The following is a 25,431-nucleotide window of genomic DNA, read 5'->3' on the forward strand; positions in this document are numbered from 1 at the left end:
GCTTTTTGCAAAGGAATGAATATTGCAGATAACAAAAAATATATCCACATTGTGTATGCTTTCCTTGGTAAAAACAATATTTGCCATCATGATAAATTGCATTTTGGGTTTTATACACAGGAGGAGAAATACTGAAAACAACTGTGGGAAAACCTGACAACGTGTTTTCTTTCTTATTTGGATTCCAATGACTGAGGAGATGGCACCCTTATAAAATGAAGGCATGCCTAACATCAATATTCCCATTACGCCCATGAGATGCTGTATTATATTAACAAACTGCTGTATTATATTAACAAACAGAAGATGTGACAGGCTTATATATTACATATTCTTTCAGGCTGCAATCCTATACACACTTATCTGGAAATAAGTTCCATTGAACTCAGCGAGTTGACATGTACAGGACTGCATTGTTTGTATGTTGTATGTAAAACATATTGAATGTAAAACATTAGTTTCATATATTCAAAAATATTTTTAAAAGGAAGATAGTGGTTAAGCACCTTGGGTTAAGTACTCAATTCGTTCTAGAGGTCCATACTTAACCTGAAACTGTTCTTAACCTGAAGCACCACTTTAGCTAATGGGGCCTCCTGCTGCTGCCGCGCTGCCGGAGCACAATTTCTGTTCTCATTCTGAAGCTAAGTTCTTAACCTGAAGCACTATTTCTGGGTTAGCGGAGTCTGTAACCTGAAGCGTATGTAACCCAAGGTACCACTGTATTCTGCTGAGATGATTAGGGAGTCCAGATCTAAAGATACACTGGGCACTCTCATTGTCTGAGGAGCCATGATGTCTATGTTGGAGGCAGTATGTCTCTGAATACCAGTTACTGGGAATTAGAAGTTAGGAGAGCAGGGATGGATCTACTAGGAAACTAATGGAGATGAAACTTCAGGGCTCCTAATTCCAGAGGGGCCCCATAAGCAATTTTAGCCCACATTGTTTTTTTAAAAAATAAGTCTAGTAGACCAAATTTGTTTCGAACGACTCAAATTGATTATTATTTGGTTGTATATATTTCAACAATCACAAAGCTTGACACACAGTGGCACAGTTGTGGTGATTTGTTGTGGAACAACTCCCCCCCCCCCGAATAATATAACAGTCGTTAGCCAGATCTCGTTGCTGGTTGTGAAAGGGCCCTCATGACAGCTCAAGGTTTGGGACCCCCAAAATGTAGGTCCACCACTGGGGGAGAGCACTCTTGAGCTCAGGTCCTGCTTGTAAACTTCCCCTAGGCATCTGGCTGGCCCCCCTGAGAATAGCAAGCTGGACTAGATGGGCTACATAGTCTAAACCCCTGCTTGATGCAGGGAATCTAGAGCTAGGGCACTCCCAATGGATGCCCAGCCTCATCCAGTTGTGCAGCCCAAATCCTAATCCCAGCAGTTCCATTGTCAAACTGCTGCTGTTCCTAATGCTCAACCATAATCTGCCCTCCTGTAATTTAAGACCACGAGAACTTGGGACAGCAGAGGGCGGGATTATTCTATGTAACACCCCTTCAGGTATTTGAAGAGAAGACCAGTATAAGCGTGTAGGGATAATACACACCTTGGATAGTTCAGTCAGTAGAGCATGAAGCTCTTAAACACAGGGTTGTGAGTTTGAGCCCCACTTTGGGTAAAAGATTCCTGCATTGCAGGAGGTTGGGCTAGATGACCCTCAGGGTCCATTCCAATGCTACGCTTTTATGATTCTAAGCAGCTAGATGTCTGTCCTGAGACAAAAATGATACTCACTCCCCAAACACTGGGGAGGCTAGACAGGATAAAGGATTAAGCAGTAGATTGTAAACTTGCAGGGAACCTAAGCTCCTTTCCCATTTGGATTCTCTTTCTTTGCTAAGACCAGAACAATAGTAATCCTACCTAAAATGTATATTGAGTACAATGCAACATGCTTCCAATGATTATTGATCAAAATTTGGCAACTGACCTGCTAGTATGTATGTTTCTGCTCTGGAACTTTCCATACTCTGACAATGGGTCCTTTGTCTTCACTCTAGATACCTTATATAAACAGGCACACCATTATATAAACACATACAAAGGGTTTCAATATAAATATTGAGAGCCGAATTAAAAATCAGTGATTAAGTTTACATTGCAGCTCAATTTATTGGTGAACATATTTCCAGTTAACAAAGAGCACTTGGGTTTTAATGGTCAGAATACAGTTTGAGTTTGCATACAGAAACATTAATTATTTTAAACCCAAAGGCATTTATTCCTTTTAATATATATATATCTAAGCAAACTAAAAGCTGTAATTCTGAGAAGGGAAAAGGATTAAAGACCATGTGATATATGAAATGTATTACTTTGTATAATGCAGGAGTCAAAGGATTAGTGGGAAATTAAGGATACGATTGTGGTTGTGAGTGAAAAAGCACTATTGAATAGCATAAACAATGGGATTAGAGTGTCAGCTGGGATATTTATCCAGCTTCACACAAAATGCTCTTTCATGCTGCTACACATACCTACACAGTGCATGAAGAGAACATCATGCATCCTCTTAAATGTGTTTGTGGGTGGTGGGCTTATTGGTTTGTTTGCTCTTCTTGTTTGCTCTTTTATTTTTATGCTGTGAAACACCTTGAGATCTTCATATGAAGGGTGGTATAATTAACTAACTAACTAACTAACTAACTAACTAACTAACTAACTAACTATCTAACTAAATAGTGACCTATTTTCTGGAGATAAACCTTAAAATCAGCTACGTTCACTTCAGTTCCTTGGATATTGATTCACGCCATGCTACCCATTAAAGTGAAGAAACAGACTGATAAAACTAGACTGCATTTTGATTCAATACAACCTTAACAGATTGTGCACTTAGGCAGGAAGAACCAGAACCAGCTATAGGACAGTGGAATTGACTCCCTCAGGAGGTTGTGGACTCTAATTCACTGGAAGTTTTTAAGCAGAGGCTGGAAGGCCATCTGTCTTGGATGCTTTAGTTGAGATTCCTGCATAGCAAGGGTTTGGACTAGATTACACTTGAGATCCCTTCCAACTCTACAATTTTATGATACCCAGACCAAGTTGCTTGCTACAGAACTGGCCCAGCAGAGAAAGTGATGGAGTACAGCTTGTCATCTACATATCATAACTGTAATCACAGCAGCTTATCATCAAGGATCTATAGCTCATCTTGGACAATTGATACACCAAGTTAATCTTAGATAGTGGGGTTGTGCATTTACTTTGGATGATGACCAGATACTGAACTGAAGCACTTGCTTTGGATGTATTTGGAATGGTTCATGTCTGAAGCAGTCCAAAGCAAATAAGGCTGATCCTAAAGCTTCAGGCTGGTTTCAGAGGGTTGTTAGTTTCAGTTTTGCACGAGCCCCAAACTGATACAACATTGAACCTCTAACAGGTGAGCTTCTTAGACAGTTGAATTGCTCATTTCCCATTAGCTACAGCAAGCATGACTAGGGATGGTGGGAGCCATTGGTGCCAACTCCCTGGAGCCCTGCGTGCCCAAGCATCCACAAAATTCCCCATGAAGGGGCCAAGCACCCACAAATTTCAGTGCCAGGGCCATGGTTGCAGGGCCAAATTGGCACTCCACCAACAACTGGAGAGAAAAAGGTTTCCCACACTTGTCTTGGACAAACAATCCTCACCTAGTTGTCTGAAACCTGGGAGACTTCTTCACCTCAGTATGCCTAAAAATTCCATCCAGTCTTTAATTTATTTAAAGGTATATTCTTTCTTTAAAGCAACCTGAAACTTAAAACAAAACTATTGCATTGCACTCCCCCTCCATCCTTATTAGCCTGAAATTTGGTAGATTTCATCTCCTCAGAAGTTTAATTATAGCAGAGGGTTGGCAGAAAATGCAATAGGGGCTGCAGTTAAGTGTGTGGAAAGGACTGCAGCCTAAATATTTACAGCCTCCTGACAAAAATATTGTAAACATAATTTAAAAGAAAAGACAAGTAAAACACAGTTCATCAACTGTATCTTGGTTTTAACAAAGTTCTTGACATTCTACAAAGACTTGAAAGGTGTGAATTAAAAGACTTTGTTGTACAAGGTAGAGATGTTTAATTACATTTACGTTAAAAACCCCCACATCATTTCAAAAATAGCATGGCAACATTGAATAAGTAGATCAATGATGGTTTTAGGATTGAGGGTACCTTTTTCCAGTGTTGAATTTTAAAATGGCAGAAGTTTCTTTCAGCAATACAGATTTCATTTTTCCCCAGCAAAGTTCACTGATCGCCTACGCTATTCACTGTTATCATGAGAAATGTACTCAAGTTGGCACAGTGTACGTGCATAGGTTACATGTTGCTGTACTGTTGATCACTAGACCTGCTCAGCTCATGATATATGACAGTTCAACACTTATTGTTTACCGCTTATGAAAAGACAAAACACGAACAGTGTGACAGCCTGGGTATGCTATGAAACACCCTTAACTCAATGTTCTTCCCTATGTACTGCTGCGTAAGAAACCACATGGGGATTAATGTTCTCATGGTAACGCTCAGGTGACAGAGGCTGAAAACAAAGTCACTGAGAAATTCCCAGTTATCACTGAAAGTGGCTCTGCAAGTACTCAGATAGGTTGCTGGAGGATTGTATCATAAGGTTTATTATGCTCATCAAATTACATATATGGCCATGACTCCCTAGAAAGAAAAAGAAACTCTTGCCACTGGGACTGAAGGCTATCAGATGGCTCCCTTCAACACCCATGTCAGCACTGGTTGAGTGGGTTCTGAGGGATCATAATGGAGCTTGGCAAGTGGGGAGGAAGCTTCATCTCCCTGTGATCTGGTCTGGCACATCATGTACTCACCTCAAAAAAATGCAATTACATTACTTGAAGTGAGTCACTAATGTGTTGGCAGCAACGATAATTCCAGCTCTTCCTTCAAACCCAAACGGCTGAATGGCAGCAAGGAAAGTACAATCTGCTAGCTAAGAAGCATATTGTTCTGGAGCAATGTTTAGCATGCACTGGATTACAGGCAATTTCCTTGCCTGTAGGAATGACACGGTCACAACATAGAAAGTGGAGCTGAAAGCAGTTTGATAGGCAAAAAAGAAGAAAATAGTTCTTTTGATATTTCAAATATTGCAGTATAGTCCCCGTGACAGACTTCCAGAGGGAAGTCATTACATAAGGCATTCTATATGTCAGCTGGACTTTGCCCATTTGCTGTCATGCCACTTGGTTTTAATAGCAGTCCAGTCAAAGGTTAATGGGGTTTGTGCTGAAAGCTCTCAGGGTTTCAAAGCAGTTTACCTTGCTGATAGCATTGCGTACGTATAGTGCAGGGATATGGCACCCAGGAAAGGTTTCAGTAAATATCCCCATAGAAATCCACAGCGTGCAAAACACAACTTTTTCTTCCTGTTCAGTCTCTGTTTGCACTAATTCACCCTCTCCTACACTGAACATACCCCACTGAAATGCACACATTCCATTGGATGCCAGGATAGGACACCCTCCTTCTCACCTTCCTTTCTGGTGGTGCAGAGTTTTTTTCTCTGTAAGAAGCAGTGGCTGATGTAGGTGACTTTCACCCATTGATGGGAATGGTTGATTGGGGGCATGCCTGCACCATTTTGTGGTCCTGTCTCATTTGCTACTTTCTTTAGACATGTTAACCTTTTTGTGATCCATGCCTGCAGAATCTCTGATGCCCATTTGGAATTTCTTAAGATTCCAAATGTACCCAATGGCCCCAAAGGATGGCAACCTCTGGTGTAGTGCAACATCCAAATAACATCTAAGATGGTGGGCCAAAATGGATGTTATTTTCTCTGTAATCCAGACAATCGTGCAGATGGGAGGGTTGGCATGCCAGCCTAGCACACGTACAGTCTCAACCTTTGACTTCCATGGCCATTCATGTAGAGAGAACATCTCCAAATATGACCCAGATGCATAAAATTCAATGCACTAAGTCCAAAACCACATGGTTAAGTACTGGATGTTTTCCTTGAGAACTGCACAAGGAGGAATCAGAAGTGGTGGGGCTTTAGAAGATGCCTGCCCATGCTGGCTGCTGGTGGCCCTGCTGTGGATTGCTGCATACACATTTATAAGAGGCACATTGCAGGCTTGTTCTTTAAAATATCAACCAGTCAATCACATTTCTTTGATCACTGCAATCTACAGGAGAGGTTCTCCTGCAAGTTCCAAAGATCTTAGAAACCCCCTTTGGAGTAACTTGTGGCAGGGATTTTAGTGTGGCAGGCCCTGTTCTGTGAAAGATGACAGGTGCCCACTGTCTGCTCTTTCTGGAAACAATTGAAGACATGCCTGTTCTGACAGGCTTTCCCAGCTGGATACAAGAGCCCTTACCACAAGTGTCCATTTGTTATGGCTTTAGTGTTGTTATAAATTTACTAGCTGTTTTGTGTTTTTAACGGTTTTTAACCATCTTTAGTGTAAATCACCTTGAGACAGTGGTATAGGAGGCAATAAATAAATCAGTAGTGATGATGATGTGCCAAGGACTTGACCTGATGGGTAAAGAAAGGCTGATCTCTATGTGTCAATTGGGGTAAGCAACATCTACAGTGCTATCTGTGTGGTCGTCATTTTAATCTTCAAGCAGATCATAATGCTTTAAAATGGATGGCACAAACGAAAGACTTGAGTTCTTGAATTACTCACTGATGTCTCTCATTGCAGCTGTATGATTTTACTATAACTCACAGGCCAGCAAAATGAATTTTTTTGGCTGGTTTCCCTTTTCAGTTCCAGAAGGCATTTCTGATGATACTTTAGTGAAGAATTAATGTATTGTTTTGACAGAATTCCGAAATGTATTCGCTGAGAATGATTGTATTTGTAATTTGTACGCACTTGTTTAGTGGCTTTTAATATTGTATAATGTAGTGTGTTTAATGGGTTCTCTGATGAATGCCTTGGATACTGGCACACTCTGAAAGGAGAGCTGGTGTTAACGAGGGGCATGAATGATGTGGCACAGCAGAGCTAGCCCAGGACTCAACAGGAAGAAGAGCCGCTTGGGGGCTAGCTGCTGCTGAGTCAGTTATGCAGATCAAAATATTACAGCGTGGAGTGTTCTTGTTTCAGCCGGGGCCAACGCAAGACATTTTGCTGCCTGTGGTGAAGGACAAGATTACCCCTCCCACACACATTTCATGTACAGCAACTGACTGGACTAGCAGTTGAATTTCATTTCAATGTTGGCAACAGAATAGCATCCTCCATCATACCAGAAGGAAGCAGGCTAGTTATGGAGTGTGGGACAGGCCTCTTGTCCAATAGAAGTATGCAGCCAAGAGGCGAAGAAGAAGAAGAAGAAGAAGAAGACGAAGAAGAAGAAGAAGAAGAAGAAGAAGAAGAAGAAGAAGAAGAAGAAGAAGAAGAAGAAGAAGAAGGGCTGAAGGGACTCGCCCCTCTGCCTTCTGAATCCCCAGCACTTCTTGCCTGAGATGTTTGCCTCACCCTTTCTACTGAAAGGGTCAGCCCTGGTTGTAGCTGCCCATGCCATCTTCCAGGCGATTCCATTTCCCCTTCCCCTTTCAACAGGCAACATTCTGAGCATACCTTAGCCCCCACTGGGCTGTTTTAGCCTTCGCCTTTATGTTATTTTTCTTTTTGTACTTCTGCAAACCATGGTTGGTGCCCTCTTTGATTGTATAACAACCCACAGACATATAATGCATTTGCTACTATATGGGATAATGTGATATGTTAAAGGCACGGAGCCTGTTATCTCTGCGAAGGGCAAAGCTGTAGTGAAGTACAGACCTGCTGCCTGCAAGGAGATGCATCGCTGTACTGAGAAAGGCGATGCCAAGCGGATTGTCAATGACGATTGGCAAAAGCTGTGTCAGAGCATTCAACTCACTTCTGACAGTGGCAACACTCACGCAACATATGAAAGCCATGAAGAATGTCCTTGCACTAATGGTCAGGAAAACTGCACCACTGAAAACCTTGTCGAGAGAGAGACAATACAAAGACACAATTTCATTCTTCTTCTTTTTAAAAAAAGTTAAAACAATAAAAAGAAACTACAGTGGTACCTCTGCTTAAGAACTTAATTCGTACTGGAGGTCCATTCTTAACCTGAAACTATTCTTAACCTGAGGTTCCACTTTAGCTAATGGGGCCTCCTGCTGCTGCCGCACCGCCGGAGCATGATTTCTGTTCTTATCCTGAAGCAAAGTTCTTAACCCGAGGTATATTTCTGGGTTAGCGGAGTCTGTAACCTGAAGCGTCTGTGACCTGAGGTACCACTGTACATATGTAGAGTAAATACAAGTGAGGATAAATAGACCTTTAAAGGTTTCTAGGATTTTAGCAAAGGAAATGGTAACAGATGTCCAATATGAACACACTGTACAAATCTATTAGACCATTATCTTGAAGAAAAACAAACAGAGAAACAAACAGATAACCAAGATGAAAAGATGCAAGTAATTTAATAAGTGGGATCCACAATCCTCCCCCCCCCTTGTAGTTCATGTATTTTGTGTCTATTTTCTCTTTTGTTACATCTGAGAGATGGTGAATAGGTTTTACCTCCACCAGTGAGTGGGTTTAGCCTCACTACTGGGGTGAAGCTAAATACGTATGCTTCCCACATTAAGTTTAATACTTCAATGCTGATCCAGGAAATGTTCTGTTGTGCCCTTATAAAAAGCCACCCTGGCAGCTGGGGTGTCAGACTGAGCAGATGAATGCCTGGGAAGAGCACCAATTCATAAGCATGACTTGCCATGCCTCTGTATGACAATTATTTCAAGCATTTGCCATTGACTCAACGTAAGTGCTTGTGTCCTGGGAAAGATGCAACTTGAGCATCAGGACTCATCTTTTCTGATCTACTAAATGACACAAGAATTGGTAGAATATAATGTATCCCTAGAGCTTCTCCCTCCCCCATTGACTACTGGCAGAAAGAGACTTAAATAATCCAGGTCACACTTTTTAAAATTGCGGACACCCTCAGATGTCCAAGTAGCTGCTCATGCCTCTCTCTTCCACAAGTATTCCATCCAGTCCCTGCAAATCTAAAACAGTACTGTGATCCATCTGTTTAGTTAGAGACCAGTAGTTGCCATCTGTGATCTTGGAGATGTGGGTGGTCCCTACAGTATTTTCTTGTTGTCCTTGGAGACCTGCCTATTCATCTGGCTTCTCTTTAGTTCTAGTTGCCCGGCTGCATTGAAATATAAACAGTGTACAAAACCAAAAGCAACCTCAGGAATATGGCTCAATGTAGCATAAGCATAGTCATTTTTACAGCTCTGGAGAAGGAGAAAAATGGTATGACTGAACACATTCAGAAAGCCAGATATCAGTCAGTTCAAGAACACAAGGTGAAAATGTTTTTTTTTAAAAAAAGAGTTAACAGAGAAAGTAATTAGAAAGAATGAGAAAAAAATCCAGTTGGGAAATACTTCTAATAGGGTCATCTGAAATGTTACAAAATGAGTAAGATTTCAATGTCTCAAAGATCTTCATCAGGCTTGATGTTAAGCAAAATGGAGGGTGTGGGAAGAGAAAAGGATTGCTTGCTGGGGAAGTTTGCTGTACTCTTGTGTGCAACCATGTATGCTGGCTCCATCTGTATTGTCCTGTCCCTTGGGGATGTGGAGGGAGCAACAGTCAAATTGGGTAGCATTATTTAGTAGTTGCAGGGACTGTAACTCTAAAAAAACAAAATTCCATTTTTAGGTGGTTGAAGGCCATCGTCCTCCCACTTTTAGGATTCTGCTACTGCACAACTAATTTTAAATTCTTGAAGGCAATGAAAAGGCAGAAGAAGCTGTCTTGGTCTGTTCAGAAAAATTCCACACGGACTGGGTGGGGAAAAGTTTATTTATTTATTTAAAAAAAAAGAATGTGCAAACTGCTGTGAGTCTCTGGGCTCCACTATTTTCCAAACCATAGCAAGTGGGCTTGGTTACATATCTAATAATTAAAACAGAAATCCTGGATCAAAAAGAAGCCGTGCATTTTCACACTAAAGGGATAGTGTGCAATGCATCTCTGTGCAATCCCCAGAGGTCCCTTCCTTATACAGTCTCTTTCTCCTCCAGAAACACTCTATATTTACAAACATAGTTACAAACATTTTGCAAGTTTCTTATATTTACATCTTGTTTTAGCATGCACTGGTCACCAAGGAACCATTACCATCTACCAGAAACTTTTGGAAAAATTTGTTTTAGGAAGTTATCACTGTGGACTCTCATAATCTCATGTAAAAGATCAGCATACGCGATAATGACTTTAAGAAACATTCCAGAACGCTGTTTCTACAAGTGTTCTACAGCAGATGTGAAACTGTTATAAACTGAACATTTTTTTTTTAAAAAAAAGCATACACAAAAAGGAAAAATGTTCCCATTAACTGTTGCTAAATTATAATGGAACAAAATTTGCTTTCCAGTCCCATGAATACTAAGCAAGTTTGTTATGATTAGAGCTACAGTATTACAATGAGTTCTAAATGTTATTCATAATAATAGGCCACAAAGGAAAGTGCTTATCACTTGTGCATTGCTTTAATTGTATATGGCAGCCATGGTTAAATATGAATGCATACATAAGCAGCCTTTCCTGGTGGTGAAAATAATAATGTATAGCAAAATTATAGGCAACGTCATAGACCTAAATAACATGACACTTCCATTCCTTAATGTACTATAATTTTAAAGATATTCTCCAGCAACTTTTGCTGATGTGCATTGCACACAAAACTGAAGTCCAATAGGAGAAATAAATACATTTTTAAACAAATCATTAAAAATATATATAGTTGTTTTGTAGGAGAAAAGGAGGTCTTATTGGTTGTGCTGTATTCTTCCAATGAGATTGCATTAGATAACAGCCGGTTTATTGTGGTCTGGCATGCGAATGGTATTATATTTCCAAAGCATCTTGCAGTCCAATCTCATTATTTCAGATCTTATTTCTGAATTGCTCCCAGGATAAATAAGGTAAGGCTGGCCCAATACATTTTGTTGTATGAGGGGAAGGACAAAATGGCACCTCCACCACCCCTTTTCCATGTACAGAAGCTGACTGGGCAGGCAATTGCTTGCCTGTATTACTTCAACACTGGTGATGGAGTAACACCTGCCACTTCATCCAAGGTAGGAGGCTTGCTTAGGGGACCCTCATGGGTTGTGTAGCACCTGTCCTTCAACAGAGGGAATGACTAGGAGGCTTAGGAGGAACAGCCAAACATCCACCTACCCCCTGAGGCAGTTGCCCCACTTTACCTATTGGTAGAGCTGGCCTTGTATCTGGGATCAAGTACACTAGTGTATCTGAACAAGCAACAGAAAATCATGTACAGCTGAAGGAGCCCATTTTCTTCAGCATTAGTTCTTCTGATTGCCCAGTTTATATAATGTGTCTAAAGAGGGAAAACCACAGCAATCAAAGTATTTATGCAGGAAGTATCCTGTCCTCCCCATTCACTTTTGAGTCTTGAACATCTTGTAAAATAAGTTGCTCAGCACTCTACTTTTTGAGTACTTCATTTCCCCTGGGCTGGGGAACTAGAGTTCCCACCAGCCTCAGCTAGCAAATGCAATAGTCAGGGATAATGGGAGCTATGGTCCAGCGTATCTGGAGAGTCACAGGTCCCCCAACCCCTGTTCTAAACATACCTTAAGCAAGCAGGTTCTCTATGGTTATCAGCATTAAGCAAAAGGTGATATAAAAATCCAGGGTCACACAAAAACACAGTTGAAACCAAAGACCTGTTTTACTGCAAGGATATTAAGTTCTCCTCTTTCATCATGTTCATTTAATACATGTGGTTTGATGTTGAGATAACACTGAGGAATAGGGAGGAACAGGCTGTTGGTTTACTGGAAATATCCACCAGTTGCGAAAACCTGATCCTGTTTTCCAGTTTCTATCATTCTCCCATCCTTGTTCCTTCAAAACCCATGAAGTTCCATATCTCTGCTTTCCTGTTGCTCATTTTTAGTCATTGTGTGCAATGCACCACATGCCACTATGCCTTTATGAATTTCCGTGTTACTGAAGCATCTCTGCACATGGTTAATTTTAAGAGTTCAGTGGGCCACAACAGCATTGCCAGTCCCTACAGGCCACCCTGATCCCTCATCTAATCACATGACTGATGGGGGAAGCAACAAAACAGCATGGGCTGTGCATTCCTGCACCATCTGGGAATTCTTAAAATTAACGTGATTCTAGCCAATATGGGCAGTTGCCAGTATTTTCTTATTTCTCAGCTAAGAGAGCACTCTAATCCTCCTATGGATTGTATACTATGCTATTGCCAAGAGAGTCAATGCAATGTAGTGGTTAGAGTGTCGGCCTAGCAGTCAGGAGACCAGGGTTGAGATCAAATCCCCACTCAGCCATGAAGCTTGCTGGGTGACCTTGGGCCAATCACTCTTTCTTAGCCTAGCCTAGCTCACAAGATTATTGTAAGGATAAAATGGAGGGAGGGGAAAGGAGACTGAAGTAGGCACAATGCTTTGAGTTTTTTATAGGGAAGATAAAAATGTAAATAAATAGTGGGATAAAAATGCTCAGCACTGTAATCATGTATTGAAATTATACCACCACAATGGAAGTCACTTGGTTATTAACAACTCTTTGTATGTTGTCTGGTTCTCATGTGCATGTTGCTCATTAATTTAGTAATGAGTTGCATACATGAATGAGTCATCACTGTTCCAAATGACACAAATAGTCATTTACACATCAGACACATGAGATTCAGGGGAACAAGTTTGGGCTCCTCTAGATGACTTGTTAAGGGACGCGGGTGGCACTGTGGGTTAAACCACAGAGCCTAGGACTTGCTGATCAGAAGGTCAGTGGTTCAAATCCCCGCGACGGGGTGAGCTTCCGTTGCTCAGTCCCAGCTCCTGCCAACCTAGCAGTTCGAAAGCATGTCAAAGTGCAAGTAGATTAATAGGTACCGCTCCGGCAGGAAGGTAAACAGCAGTTCCATGCGCTGCTCTGGTTCGCCAGAAGCAGCTTAGTCATGCTGGCCACATGACCCGGAAGCTGAATGCCAGCTCCCTTGGCTAATAAAGCGAGATGAGCGCCGCAACGCCAGAGTCGGCCATGACTGGACCTAATGGTCAGGGGTCCTTTTACCTTTACCTTTAGATGACTTGTTTATTGAACAATCACCCTGATTGGTTTGCACAAAGCTTAGATGCAGGTTGGACCATGTCTGAGCATTTGTTCTGAATTGTTTTCAGATAAGTTATATGACAATGAGCATTCAACTTGAATTGTTCCGATATGTTTACGTGGTGGTTATACGTTGCTGCAGCAATGAAACTGCTAGCACATTCGCAAAGTTAAGCAGGGTCTGGTATGGTTTCATTCCATATTTTTCAGCGCATTTCTCCATCACTTTCTAAACTGAAAAAAGCCGCATAAAAAGTTGATTTGTTTTTCCAAGACAACAGTGCCATTTAATCCAATTTCTGGTATGTATTTCAATCTCTCCCACAAAACAGTGACAGTCTGGAGGTGACTTATACTACAGTCAAGAAAATGGCAAGCCCACTTCCACTTATATCCGTTATATAATTAGAGCAGCTACTTAGGGCTGGTTCATGCAATAATGTGAGATGTCAAGAAATTCCTGAAATGACAGGCATTATCTGAAGGCAACAAAGAAGATGGTAACCCCAGCAACATTTACAAAGCAATTAGATCAATTGCGTACATGGAATAGTCATACTGTGCTTGAAGCCAACATATTTTTAGCTGACCTTAGTGCATCTTAGCCGGTGAAGAAACCAGAGCAAAGCAATTTTGACATAAGCAATTGGCTCCCCCTGAACCAGCAACAGCATGTATTCTCCAGAGCCATGGATTGAGTGCAGTTGCTTTGGCTTGTACTTCATATACAAAGATTTGCAACTGTAATAACCACAGGTCTAGGGAATGGCGATGACTCAGTGGTAGAGAGCATGCATTGCATGCAAAGGCCATAGATTCAATCCTCAGCATCTCCATATAGGGCTGGGAAAGACTTCTCTGAAACACTGTTGAGCTCAGCCTTCTGGATTTCCCCCTGCTAGATGGATCCATGGTTTGACTTTGTATAGGGAAGTTTCCTATGTTAATGTAGAACTGGTATTATAAGAAAATGGGCATTAATAAATGGCATTTCTTGCATTGCTAAATTAGACCAAAGGCCCATGTAGTCCAGTATTCTGTCCCCACAGTGACCATCCAGATATCTGTGGGAAGCCCACAAACAGGACGTGAGCAAAATAGTATTCAGAGGCATACTGGCACTGATACGGGCCACAGTGTGTAATCATCATGACCAGAAGACATTAATTGTTTTATCCTTTTTTAAATTTGGGTTATGGTCCAGAAGTCTTGATCCCTCCTCTTACTTCACATTGAAATCACTCATAGAGAGTTCCTTTCTCAGTAACTCAATGCACCACATTAATATCCCTAGCATTTTAACGTGTTATTTCTGGATTAATGTAATAGTTGTGTTTTTAAAAATGCTATTATTCTTGGCTGTTGCTGCAGAGTATATGGTGATGTGCATTCACATAATATCTGTGCTTCAAGCCCATTATATTTTCATTTACTGTGATTTGCCAATTTTGGCAGGTCACCGATGCAGCAATTTGTAGTCATTTTACTACCAACATCATAGAATATAAGAGCCCTATTAGATAGCTTGAGGATCCATCTAGTCAAACATCTTGCTTTCCACAGCAGCCATTCTGATGCTTCTCAGTAGCCCACCAACATAGCTTGAAGGCAATAGTATGGCAAAATGGTTCACTCAGCTATGAAACTCACTGGGGGACCTTGGGCCAGTTACCATCTCTTAGCCTAACCTACCTCACAGGGATGTTGTGATGATGAAATGGGGAGGAGGAGAACACTACCTTGAGATCCTTGTAGGATGAAGGTGGTACAGAAATGAAACAAACAAACAAACAAACAAACAAACAGACATACTCCTTGGTAATCAAAGGCTAATACATATTGTCCTTGTTGTATCTCCTTGTCATAGCTGTGAGGGATGTGCTGAGAGTGCTAGCTGAGATAAGAAACTCTGGGAATCCAGCCATCTGTACAGTGATTTATTCACAGCTTCAAAGTATTTACAAGAGTTCAAAAGTAACACTCGACTGGCCCCTTCCGCTTCCCCCCCCCCAGCAGACCCACCTCCTAAGCCCAGCCCCCCTCCTTCCTCTGCTCCGAGAGTGGCTGGGCCCCGGAAATGGCTCCCCTTCCTCATCCGACGAAGAGCAACTGCTGATTAAAGGCACAGGATCTCTGTAAGTGCCCCTTCTCTCCCCCTTCTCCTCCTTCTCTGCCTCCAATTCCCTGACAATAGCCATCTTCAAACTGTGATCTGATTTAAGTTGTGGGGAATCTGTGGCCATCCAGATGTGGCTGGACTTCACTGCCATTATCCCTGGATATTGGTGATGCTGGCTGGGGCTGATGGAAATTGGGGTCCAATAAAACCTAGAAGACCAGAGATTCTCCATCTCTAGTTTAAATCCTATTCACAGGAAAAGCTGAAAAATTAACTGGTTGCATTCTGTATTCCACTATTAGTAAATAATTCCTTACTGCTGCCTTTATGTTTTGCTTCTTTGGGATCAATTACAGCTAAAATTCCTGCCTGGAGTCTTGGAGCCAAATATTTCCTTGAACATGTTTCCTTTTGGGTACCCAATTTGAAAAGTTTGATCCATGTTTCAAAACACAATTCAAAAACCTGCACTTTTATTTGAGGGATATTTATTTCCCTTTTGTAAAAAGGTACTATTTCCAGTGGTACTGCATTTTTCATGAGAAAGGGAAATCATAGACTTAAGCCATATAATTTTAAAATGTTTTCTCAGTTCTTTGTTTTATTCTCCTCCCTTTTAGATCATGATCTCTTGTGGGTCCTTTCACTGGATTGATGCTCTGGGCAAGAATCAATGGGCCTCCAAGCACAGCAGACTCCTTTGTTCGTTCTTCATGGGTGAGAAGACAGCACAAGACAAGAGGATAGACCCAAAAATATGCCAGGCAGGTAAAAAGCTTCAAACAAACTGAATGCTGTTCAGAAGTTGCCCAAAGCATTGATTCTATCTGGGGCCCTTAGATAACCAAAAGTTTAAAGAAGGAAAGATTAAAAGTATGTTTTAAAGTTTGTCTTTCTTTTTTCATGTAATGCTCTGAGGCAAGATACGCGATGGTGGAAGGGAATAACAAACCATCACTGATTACTGCACATCACTTTTGCCTTAATGAACATACAAAAAATAATACATATTTTTTTCTATGTTGGCCTTTACATTTGCCAACAAATCAGGTATGGCAATTATTTTATTGTATGTTCAAGTGGACTATTACGACCAATTAATCAATCATCTTCTTCTTCATCATCATCATCAGTGTGGTGCCAGTGTGGAGCCAGTGTGGTGTAGTGGCTAAGAGCGGTAGACTCGTAATCTGGGGAACTGGGTTCGTGTCTCCGCTCCTCCACATGCAGCTGCTGGGTGACCTTGGGCTAGTCACACTTCTTTGAAGTCTCTCAGCCCCACTCACCTCACAGAGTGTTTGTTGTGGGGGAGGAAGGGAAAGGAGAATGTTAGCCGCTTTGAGACTCCTTAAAGGGAGTGAAAGGCGGGATATCAAATCCAAACTCTTCTTCTTCTTCTTCTCTTTTCTAAAAAAATGTTTCGGGGTACTCTCATTTTGACTCAAGAAAATCACCATTGTATAGTACAAATTGGGAAAAATAAATGGACAAAAGTACAAGGAACATGCATTACCTCCTATTACACAGCTGACAGCTCACAGTAACATCCACACTGGCATGAGGTTGTGTACACTAACATCTTCCCGATTTCTCTGCTTGCTGTTGGTGTCCATTGGAGGTGGTAAATACAAAACTGACCAATAACCGTGCTAGATTCCAACTCCTACTTCACACATTAAACGCTCGCTTCCACCTGAGACTCAGGAAACACTGTGACAGGAAAGGAGGCCACCATCGGGGGTAGCAATGGAACTGACGATTCACTGTGCTATTCAACAGAACTGACGATTCACAATGCTAGAGAAGAAACTAAATTTTTTAGTTTCTTCTCCCTTTAGATTCACAAAATGTTTAGGGGTATGCATACCCCTGTGTCCCCCCCAAGAAAAAAGCACTGTTAATAATAATGTTGCACACCACCCCAATCTCCGAGTTGTGCAAAATTCTAGGGGTACCAGGTGCTTATCCAGGGTTCGGTTTCTTTGGAATGATGGACAGCAGAGACTATTGTGTCTTTAGGATATCTGGTTTATTCACACACATATGCAACCTATCTGGGGTGGTCGTCCTCTTACACCAAGCACAGAGCTTTGGGACGGACACACATGGAATGGTGAGGGAGGAAGCGGACACCTGCCTAGCCAGCCAGAATAGTCAAATCAACCCTGGCAATCAATGGGATGACAGATGCCGCAGCCAGAATGCTCAGCAGCTCTTTCTGGTATTCTGAATTATTGTGATTTTACTGAATTGTAGTATTTTGATGAATTTATTGTTATTTGCTTTAGTCATATGTTATGGTGTTTAATATCATAGTAAGGCAGATGAGAGATCTGTGACCAGATCCTAGAATGTCTCCGCTAGCTTATGCAGCAACATAGAAAGCTGCCATTTACCAAAGTAGATCAATGATACTATCAACACTCATTGGCAGCAGCTCTCTGGCAACAACACTGACTGATAGGGAGGGATTCAGATGGGAGTCTTTTCCAGCTCTCTGACAACACCTGGAACTGTCTGAATGCAAAGTGCATGCTCCATCACTGAGCCACAGCTCTTCCGCTTTGGACATGACCAGCGCTGCTCCTCCAGAGGTCTTCATTACTCTCTCTTCCAAAGCCTGCTCTGCTTTATCACCCGCTTGGGGAAAGGTAGACCTGAACGAAGCCAACGAGGTCTGAATTAAATATTTACTCAAGATACAGTAACCTCTTTAAATCCTCCCTGAATGTTTTAGAAGATCTGCTTTAGCCACCATGGGTTGTTAGAAATATCAGCCTTAATCAATGCTTTTTTCCTAAAAAAAATGTTTAGGGGGACTCTCAATTTCCTACTCATACTGAAATACTGCCCCTCAATGAGGCCAAACTTAGATTCACAAAATGTTTAGGGGTATGTGTCCCCCTGTGTCCCCCCAGAAAAGAAAAGCACTGGCCTTAATACATTTGGATTATTAGACCAAGCCTAAAAGTCCCCAATGTGGATGTGCCACTGAAATCTGACAAACAAATAGGCACAAAGAAGGCAGAGTACCATATGTCTCATAACAAATCACATAAGGAAAGAAATCTGGAAGCCTTTAGATTGTAACAGCATCTTCCCTGCTGAGAAGTTAATAATCAGTTCCCTGTGTTTGCTCCATCTGAACATTAGTTTGAAGAACATCCATTATTTTTGCTACTAGCAGAGTAGGAAACAAAATCTTTTCATCTGCTGTTATGAAAAGCAAAAACAAATTCATCTGCCATTGTAGTCCTGGAGCAAACAATGCAAGCTTTTGAAGGATCAAGACTTCATCATGTCACACATAATAAACTGCCATCATTTGACGGTACATACTACTCTGATTCTAAACAACCTTTCTGAGTCATGATAATACTGAAGAGTTCAAGTAGTGCTCTTATTAAGCTTCCTCTTCTCCGAAATGTTAGGGCATGGTTTTGTCAGCCCCAGAAATAAAGAATACAATATATTGCTTTAGTCCTCATTAGAACAGCAGCTGCTTTTTCTCACATAAGATCAGCATATATGTGATCCTCAAATTTGACCCCTTTCAGCTTCAAATATTTGTGCAAGCAAGCTCATGCTCAATTGAGATTTGTGAATTTGAAAATGGACTCTTAATTGACATGGGTTGTGCTTTTTTTCTGTGGGGGACTACTAAAAGTAGTTCCACAGATCTGTTTGGAGCATGAAGGATAAGATGGTTCCTACGGGAAAGCAAAACATTGCAGGGTCCAATGACACTATAGAGAAAGTCCAGCACCAAAAAGAGGTAAAGGAAATGAAACATCTTTTTTTTTTTTTTAATGTGAAGCAAAGCTTACAGCATCTTACTGAAATTTTGTTGGCTTCTCTACATAATTTTTTACATGAGCAACAACAACGCTGAGATTTAGCAAAGAAGACTGTATGGCTGGCTTGTTGTTGCTAATGTGAGAGATCCTCTTGAGAAGTATATGTAATTCAAATGATGTTTCTAGCATTCCCTTGTTGGATATCGTAGCACCCAGCCAGGACTTCACAGCTGCTACTGGGATGAACCCTCAGTTATTTCTTAGAATGTTTTGCCCATAGAAACTACATCCCAAAATGCAGTGTGTTAACTTAAAATTGATGTACCTGCTTGCTCAAGAGTGAAAATCTCCATGTATGTTTGCTGTGAATGAATTCCAGTTCAAGCCATACTCAGACGGTGCAGATAAAAGCCAGTTTAAATCCAAGTAATCCAGATTAATCATTTAATGGATTATAGTTTTCAGGCTTTTATACAAACGCACATCTATTTATTGATGTTTTGTTACCTGTGTTCACAATACAGAAGCTTTTTAAAATCCAAAATGGAGAGCATTGTACCCCAATATTTTGGGGTTTGAAGATCTGTAATATAACATATCAGTTCTTCAATCTTTAAACTTGTAAACATAAACAGTGTTAGCACATTGATCTCTTCTCTAGATGCATACAACCTCAATAATTGTTGGGTATTATTTACAGTGGAGTCCCCTTAAGCAACAACACAATGAAATGAGGCCATGGTGAAGTCAGATTGCTCCAGAACAGATGGCTAGAAAAGTATTCAAGCTCTTTATTAGGGAGTCTGCTTTGCATTCTCAGCTGAAGCTGCCTGTCATAATCATTGCAAAGAGACCTCTTTTTCAGAGAAACTGACTGCATAAATATGCAAAAATGTAAGATAATATTTTGAGGAAATTGGAAAAGTAAATAGATTCCTCATGTAACTGCGATGCAGTGGAATAGCTTCACCATTAAAAACAGTTATTGGCAGCACCCAGCTGCCTGTTTACAGAATCCTAATTTCTTATTAGCAGAAATGTCCATGAAGCTGCAAAATGAAATGGTGCTTTCTCTCTCTGCTCATTAAAGAATTCCTGCGATCAGTGCTGTTTAATTACTCAGCAAGTATTGTAAATTTTATGAGAGTCTAGCACATTATATTAGAGTCACTATTCGAATACCTTCTGCAGCAGTAATCCTTTTACTCTGAAAGGAATTAATGCCCTCAATACATGCACACACTAACTGGGAGTTCTTCAATCAAATTCAACAGAGAATCATGCTAGGTTGGGAAAGCAAACTACCAGAGCCTCCTGGGCACCACAGGTCTGTTTTTTGGCTACTTTCTGTCCTTCTCCGCCATAGCTATGTTTTCCTGCTTCCAGTTCTAAGCACAGTGGTGCTTTTAGCTAGAGCCAGCCCACAACATATTGCAGCCTAAGGCAGAACATAAAATCACCCATCAAAGAGTTAGATTCTAAGTCATAGGGCATAATAAACAAGGAGAGTTTTAAAATTCTACAAGCACCTCTCCCCTTCCTTGGCAGTAAAAACACAAATACATGACTCAATTAGCAATTTGCTGCCCACAGAAAACCAGCTGTCTGAGGTGGTTGCTTCCCCATGGTAGGGCCGGACTGTTCTCATGCTTCTTTATGATCTAATCAGGCCATACTTTCTATATCAGAACAACATCATGTGGGGTGTAAAGATGCATCCAATTTTGGTGCCCCCACTCTTGTCTGGGACTCAATGCAGACCTCTGGGTATAGGGCAGTATATAAACTCAATCAATCAATCAATCAATCAATCAATCAATCAATGCCCACTCAGCCATGAAGCTCATTGGGAGACCTTGGACTCTTCACCTAACTCATATTACAAGAATGTTGTGGGGTTTAAATGATGAGGGAGAGAAAGAGAAAAAAGTTGGTTGCCACTGCTACCAGTAGTAACCCCAGCCCCCATGATAAAAAATGGCCTCCAGTTTCAGTTACCTATTTTCCCCTTCCCTCCCTCATTCTTAAATGAGGCTTAGCTCATAGCTACAAACAACTTATTATAACATAGCCATGTGTTTCAATCAGTTTTGTTATTTGCATACTTCCCAACATTTACTAAATAACTGTACTTTACTAAAACATTTAAGTAATATCTTGGTCGCATGTGACTTTTTGTGTTCCAGAAGAGGATCCCTTTTGTGTTGGTGTTCCATCATGATCTAGAGCAGGAGCCTACAGGACACACCAGGTCAACTCAAGGAGCTACAGATAAAGATGGGACTCCGGGACCATGGAAAAAGCCAAGTAAGCAACTTGCTCCAACAAAGCTTGCAGTCGAAGTGAAGCCTTTTCTAGATCTTGATCTGGGAAACCCCACTCAGGAAGGACCTCACATCTCTTGGAGAATTCTGAACTTAAAGGGCACTCCATCTGCTCTTGGCTCCTGACTTGTGATGATGATCAGTGAGGGGCCGCCAGGTGAGGATGTTTTCATCCTTTGAGGAGCTCAGTGGGTGCAGTCTCTGGGACCTCTGTTCAAGGATCTTTTAGTGGACAGGCTTTTACAAGGCCTTTGCTGCTGAAACTTCTGAGCTGACTGGCCTTTTCTCATCATGATTGGAGCCCAAGTTTCTGCCTGCTATGGGGCTCATGACAGCTTGGTACTTTGGATATTTTCTACACAAAAAAGAAATAAAATAATAATCTTGAACTCCAACAGGAAAGGGCTTGATTCCCTAAAGATTCACAACTCTAGATCTTTATGTTTTGCCAAAAGGTTTCCCTTTAATTCCCTGCAGTGTGCTTTCCATATTCATAGCTCTAATAATTACACTGTAACTAAAATATTCTAATCTTTCGGTGAGCTAATTAAAACGTATTTGTGTTATGTTCATTTGCTAATAATGGATTATGATGCTATGCATTCATTTAGTAATTTAATGAGGATGGGTCCAATCAAAGCGAAAATGATGCCACATAACTGCTCCTAGGCACAGACTAACTGTTCTGAACATATTTGTTTCTTCATAATCCTGATATCTGATCCTGAAGTCATGAGTAGCAGCCACATTACATAAATCTGTTGGAAGTTTTGTTTTTCATTTTTATAAAATTTTCAGTGCTGTTTACAGGCTAGTGGAGGGCAAACAATATATCTCACCCCCTACATAGTCCCTGGGAGACCAGTATTATAATTCTACCAGTGGGACCTGTAACAAAATGTTAGTGTATTCCTATGCCCTAAAAGGAGTCAGGCTGTGCTTGGCTCCAGGCAGTCTGGAACAGAGTCTCTTGGGGAGGGGGTGAGTTTCAGGAATGGGGAAGAGATAAAGACCACATTTCCCCTCTCCTCTTGAGATCTTCTGCTGTGTATATAATGCTAAAGGACTGCCACCCCACACATACATGTTTTAGCTATATAGAGGAGGGAAGTATTTTAACTAAGAGTTCTAGAGTTGGAAAATGTACCATAATCCCCTCCAAAATGTTTCTGTAAGGTGTTTAAGACTTGAGCAGATGAATTTCCTTTGACCTCAATTTCCCTCTACTCCCAACTGGCATACAAATATTTATTGTCTCAATCTGCTTTGATTGATAGCCTCATTTTAGCCTGCTTCACATTTGCGCCAAGGGGCAACAAGTGTGCAAATGTGCAGTGGGATTATGCACAGTGTTGCCCAGCCCCAACCTACATATTCTGTTTTTGCAAAGCAGGACCACAGGTGGGTCAGGAGGGTACAAATCCAGAAAGCAGTCTGGAGCACAAAGAGAGGACAAGCAAGAAAGACACAAGCCATGAAGTCATGGGAGACTACTAGCAGGTTATCCAGGACCCTGGACAGAGCCTAACAAGCAGACAGTTTGTTGCAACAATAACTTCTTTCCAACTGAGCCCTTTATGATCTCTGAACTTGACTACACTTCTCAGGCTTACACAGGATTTTGGGGCAGTTAAAGGGGCAGCTATGTGGCTGCTCATGCCAGGCATGTGGCCTGTGTTGGTGCACTGGGATGATGGAGTGAAAGGTTCTTGGAGATGAATATGTTGTTGGACCTGATATCTTTGGGTCAGGGACTTCAGGCTTGGGGATGGCTCTCAAGCATTTCAGGATCAAGCATTTGGGGTCAGTCATTGTGTTTGGGTCTGGTACTTCCTTTGGCCCTTCATTCTCTGTGTGTCTGGGTCACTGCTGCACTCCAGGGTTATGTTAGGCATTGTCATCTGCTCTGAAAAAGCCTGGGCACATGTTCCTCAGCTCAGATGCCAAGACTTAACCTGTAGTTATCAGGGCCAAAGCTGAGGGAAGCCATGCATCGCTAGGGGTGGGTGCCTCTTTGTACACGTGCATAAATGCAGTCTGCCTAACATCAGGTTTCTTTAGAGCAGCGGTTCTCAATCTGTGAGTCCCCAGATGTTGTTGGAGTACAACTCCCATCATCCTTGAGCTCTGGCCTTGCTAGCTAGGGGTGATGGGAGTCAACAACATCTGGGGACCCACAGGTTGAGAAAGGCTGCTTTAGACCCTTTTGTCACCCTATCCCCTTTCTGTAGGTGCAAGTACTATCAACATTCTTTAAGCATTTTTTTAAAAAAATGTCATTTAATTCCCAGATGTACTATGTACTAGGATGCCTAGGACTTCTGCATACCATTAAAACAGCATTTTCTTTTAATTCACCAGGTTATGTATTTATGTACAGCCTATCTAGGATGTCTGCATACCTAAGATAGATTTTTCTTTAAATTCAGAACCTTATATACTTCTGCACACCTAGAATGTCTCCAGAGTAGACACTACTTTATCTTTATCTTTTTCTAATTTGGGACTATGCCAAAGTCATATTCATTATACTTGAAAATTAATCATTTTTTAAAATCCAAAAATTGTTTTATTTCAATAGCATAAAGAACAAAGCTAAATATTGCAAATATTTCTTTTTCCTTGTTACAAAAGAGAGGATGAACTTTAAATCACCATAGACAAAGATAACTTCAACAGTTTGAAATCTTTATATTTCCCTTTAGCATAAAGTATGTGTTATAAAATGGAATCATTTTCTTTTGTAGCACAAAGGTTACACAGGAAGCAGGCCATATATTATCACCATTTTATTTTATACATGATCCTATGAAAGTTTTTGGTTGGTAAGGTGCAAAAATGGATTTTTGTCAGTCACATTTTGCATCTTAAGAACCTTTAGCAGGATCACCTGCATTTTAACAATGGAGTGCATGGCTACTTTTGAGTAAAAATTGAGTCCTAAACTTAACAGACCCACCACCACCCACCCACCCACCCACCTACTTTTCCAAATATCACTTCTCTTTCTCATGTTTCAGGATTTCTTTGATTATAACTTTCAGCCTTCATATTTCCCTTAGGGAAATGTCCTTCCTATAGCCAAAAAACAATGGTTTCAGTAGTAGGGTAGAACCAATATCAACAGTCATTTGTGAGAACATGAAAAAACAAAACAAAATATCTGACTCTGCACACCTCCTTGAGGTAAAAACAGTTACAGCAATGCTCCACTGGGATTTAACATGGATATTACATAACTAAGGTCTAGTTTATTGACCAACTGCTAGCAGTCTAATACTGTGGAAAGAATCCCCCTTGGCCAAGATCGCAAGTCACTAAGAATACCATTTTGGGAGGAGGAGCAATAAAATGACAGTATTTTTCTTGAAGGTCAGAAAGTAATGAAATAGATCAGTAATGTAATTTCAGCTATTTATTATCAGTAGTGTAAAGAATCAAATATACCAGGGATGGGAAACCTGTGGCCCTCCAAGTATTGCTAGGCTACAACGCCCATCATACTTGACCAATAGTCATGCTTGCAAAACTGATGAGAGTTGGAGTCCTACAACATCTGGAAGGTCATAGCTTTTCCTCCCCTGAAATACACAGTCTATATATATATTTATATATTTATATGTGTGTGTGTGTGTGTGTGTGTGTGTGTGTATTCCTCCCACATTTATTTTTAAAAACTTTTTCTAATTTTTTTAAATCTTTCCTGTAACGAGACGTAAAGCAACTTTGCTTTCTTACTTTACTCTTGAAATGTCAGATTCCAAACACTATTACAAAATGAAAAACAAAAAGAACAGAGCTGTGTGTATTTTAAGTATGTTGGGATGAAAATATGGTTAAATCCTTAAAGCTTAAAGCTCCTGAACTTTAACACAAGTTCTAAATCCATGAGAAGTCAATTATGCTTTCAAGATATATTTTTAATGAAAAATGATATTATTAGTATTTTTACATCAAAATGGAACTTAAAGTTAATAGAATACTTTTTAACTGGACTTGGATACAAAACAGATCAAAGTGT

At 40.8% G+C, this 25,431-nt stretch overlaps 1 protein-coding gene across 3 annotated transcripts in view; it reads left to right on the forward strand.

The window, feature by feature from the left end:
• Nucleotides 1–23,107, forward strand: part of LOC308593062 (uncharacterized protein) — a 63,430-nt gene extending 40,323 nt beyond the window's left edge. For 2 of the 3 annotated variants that reach the window (XR_014010669.1, XM_081205283.1), the window contains one exon: nt 121–171. Coding sequence is in view for 1 of the 3 variants with exons in the window: in XM_081205283.1 (XP_081061409.1) it covers nt 121–157 (37 nt within the window). In the remaining 2 variants the exon portion in view is untranslated. Of the gene's footprint in view, nt 1–120; nt 15,306–15,909; nt 16,058–21,272 lie in introns of those variants that run through there. The other variant, XR_014010670.1, reaches the window with a different exon arrangement.
• Nucleotides 23,108–25,431: the final 2,324 nt, after the last annotated feature.

The sequence above is a fragment of the Podarcis bocagei genome, assembly GCF_964188305.1.
Source record: "Podarcis bocagei genome assembly, chromosome: 8".
Taxonomy (NCBI): domain Eukaryota; kingdom Metazoa; phylum Chordata; class Lepidosauria; order Squamata; family Lacertidae; genus Podarcis; species Podarcis bocagei.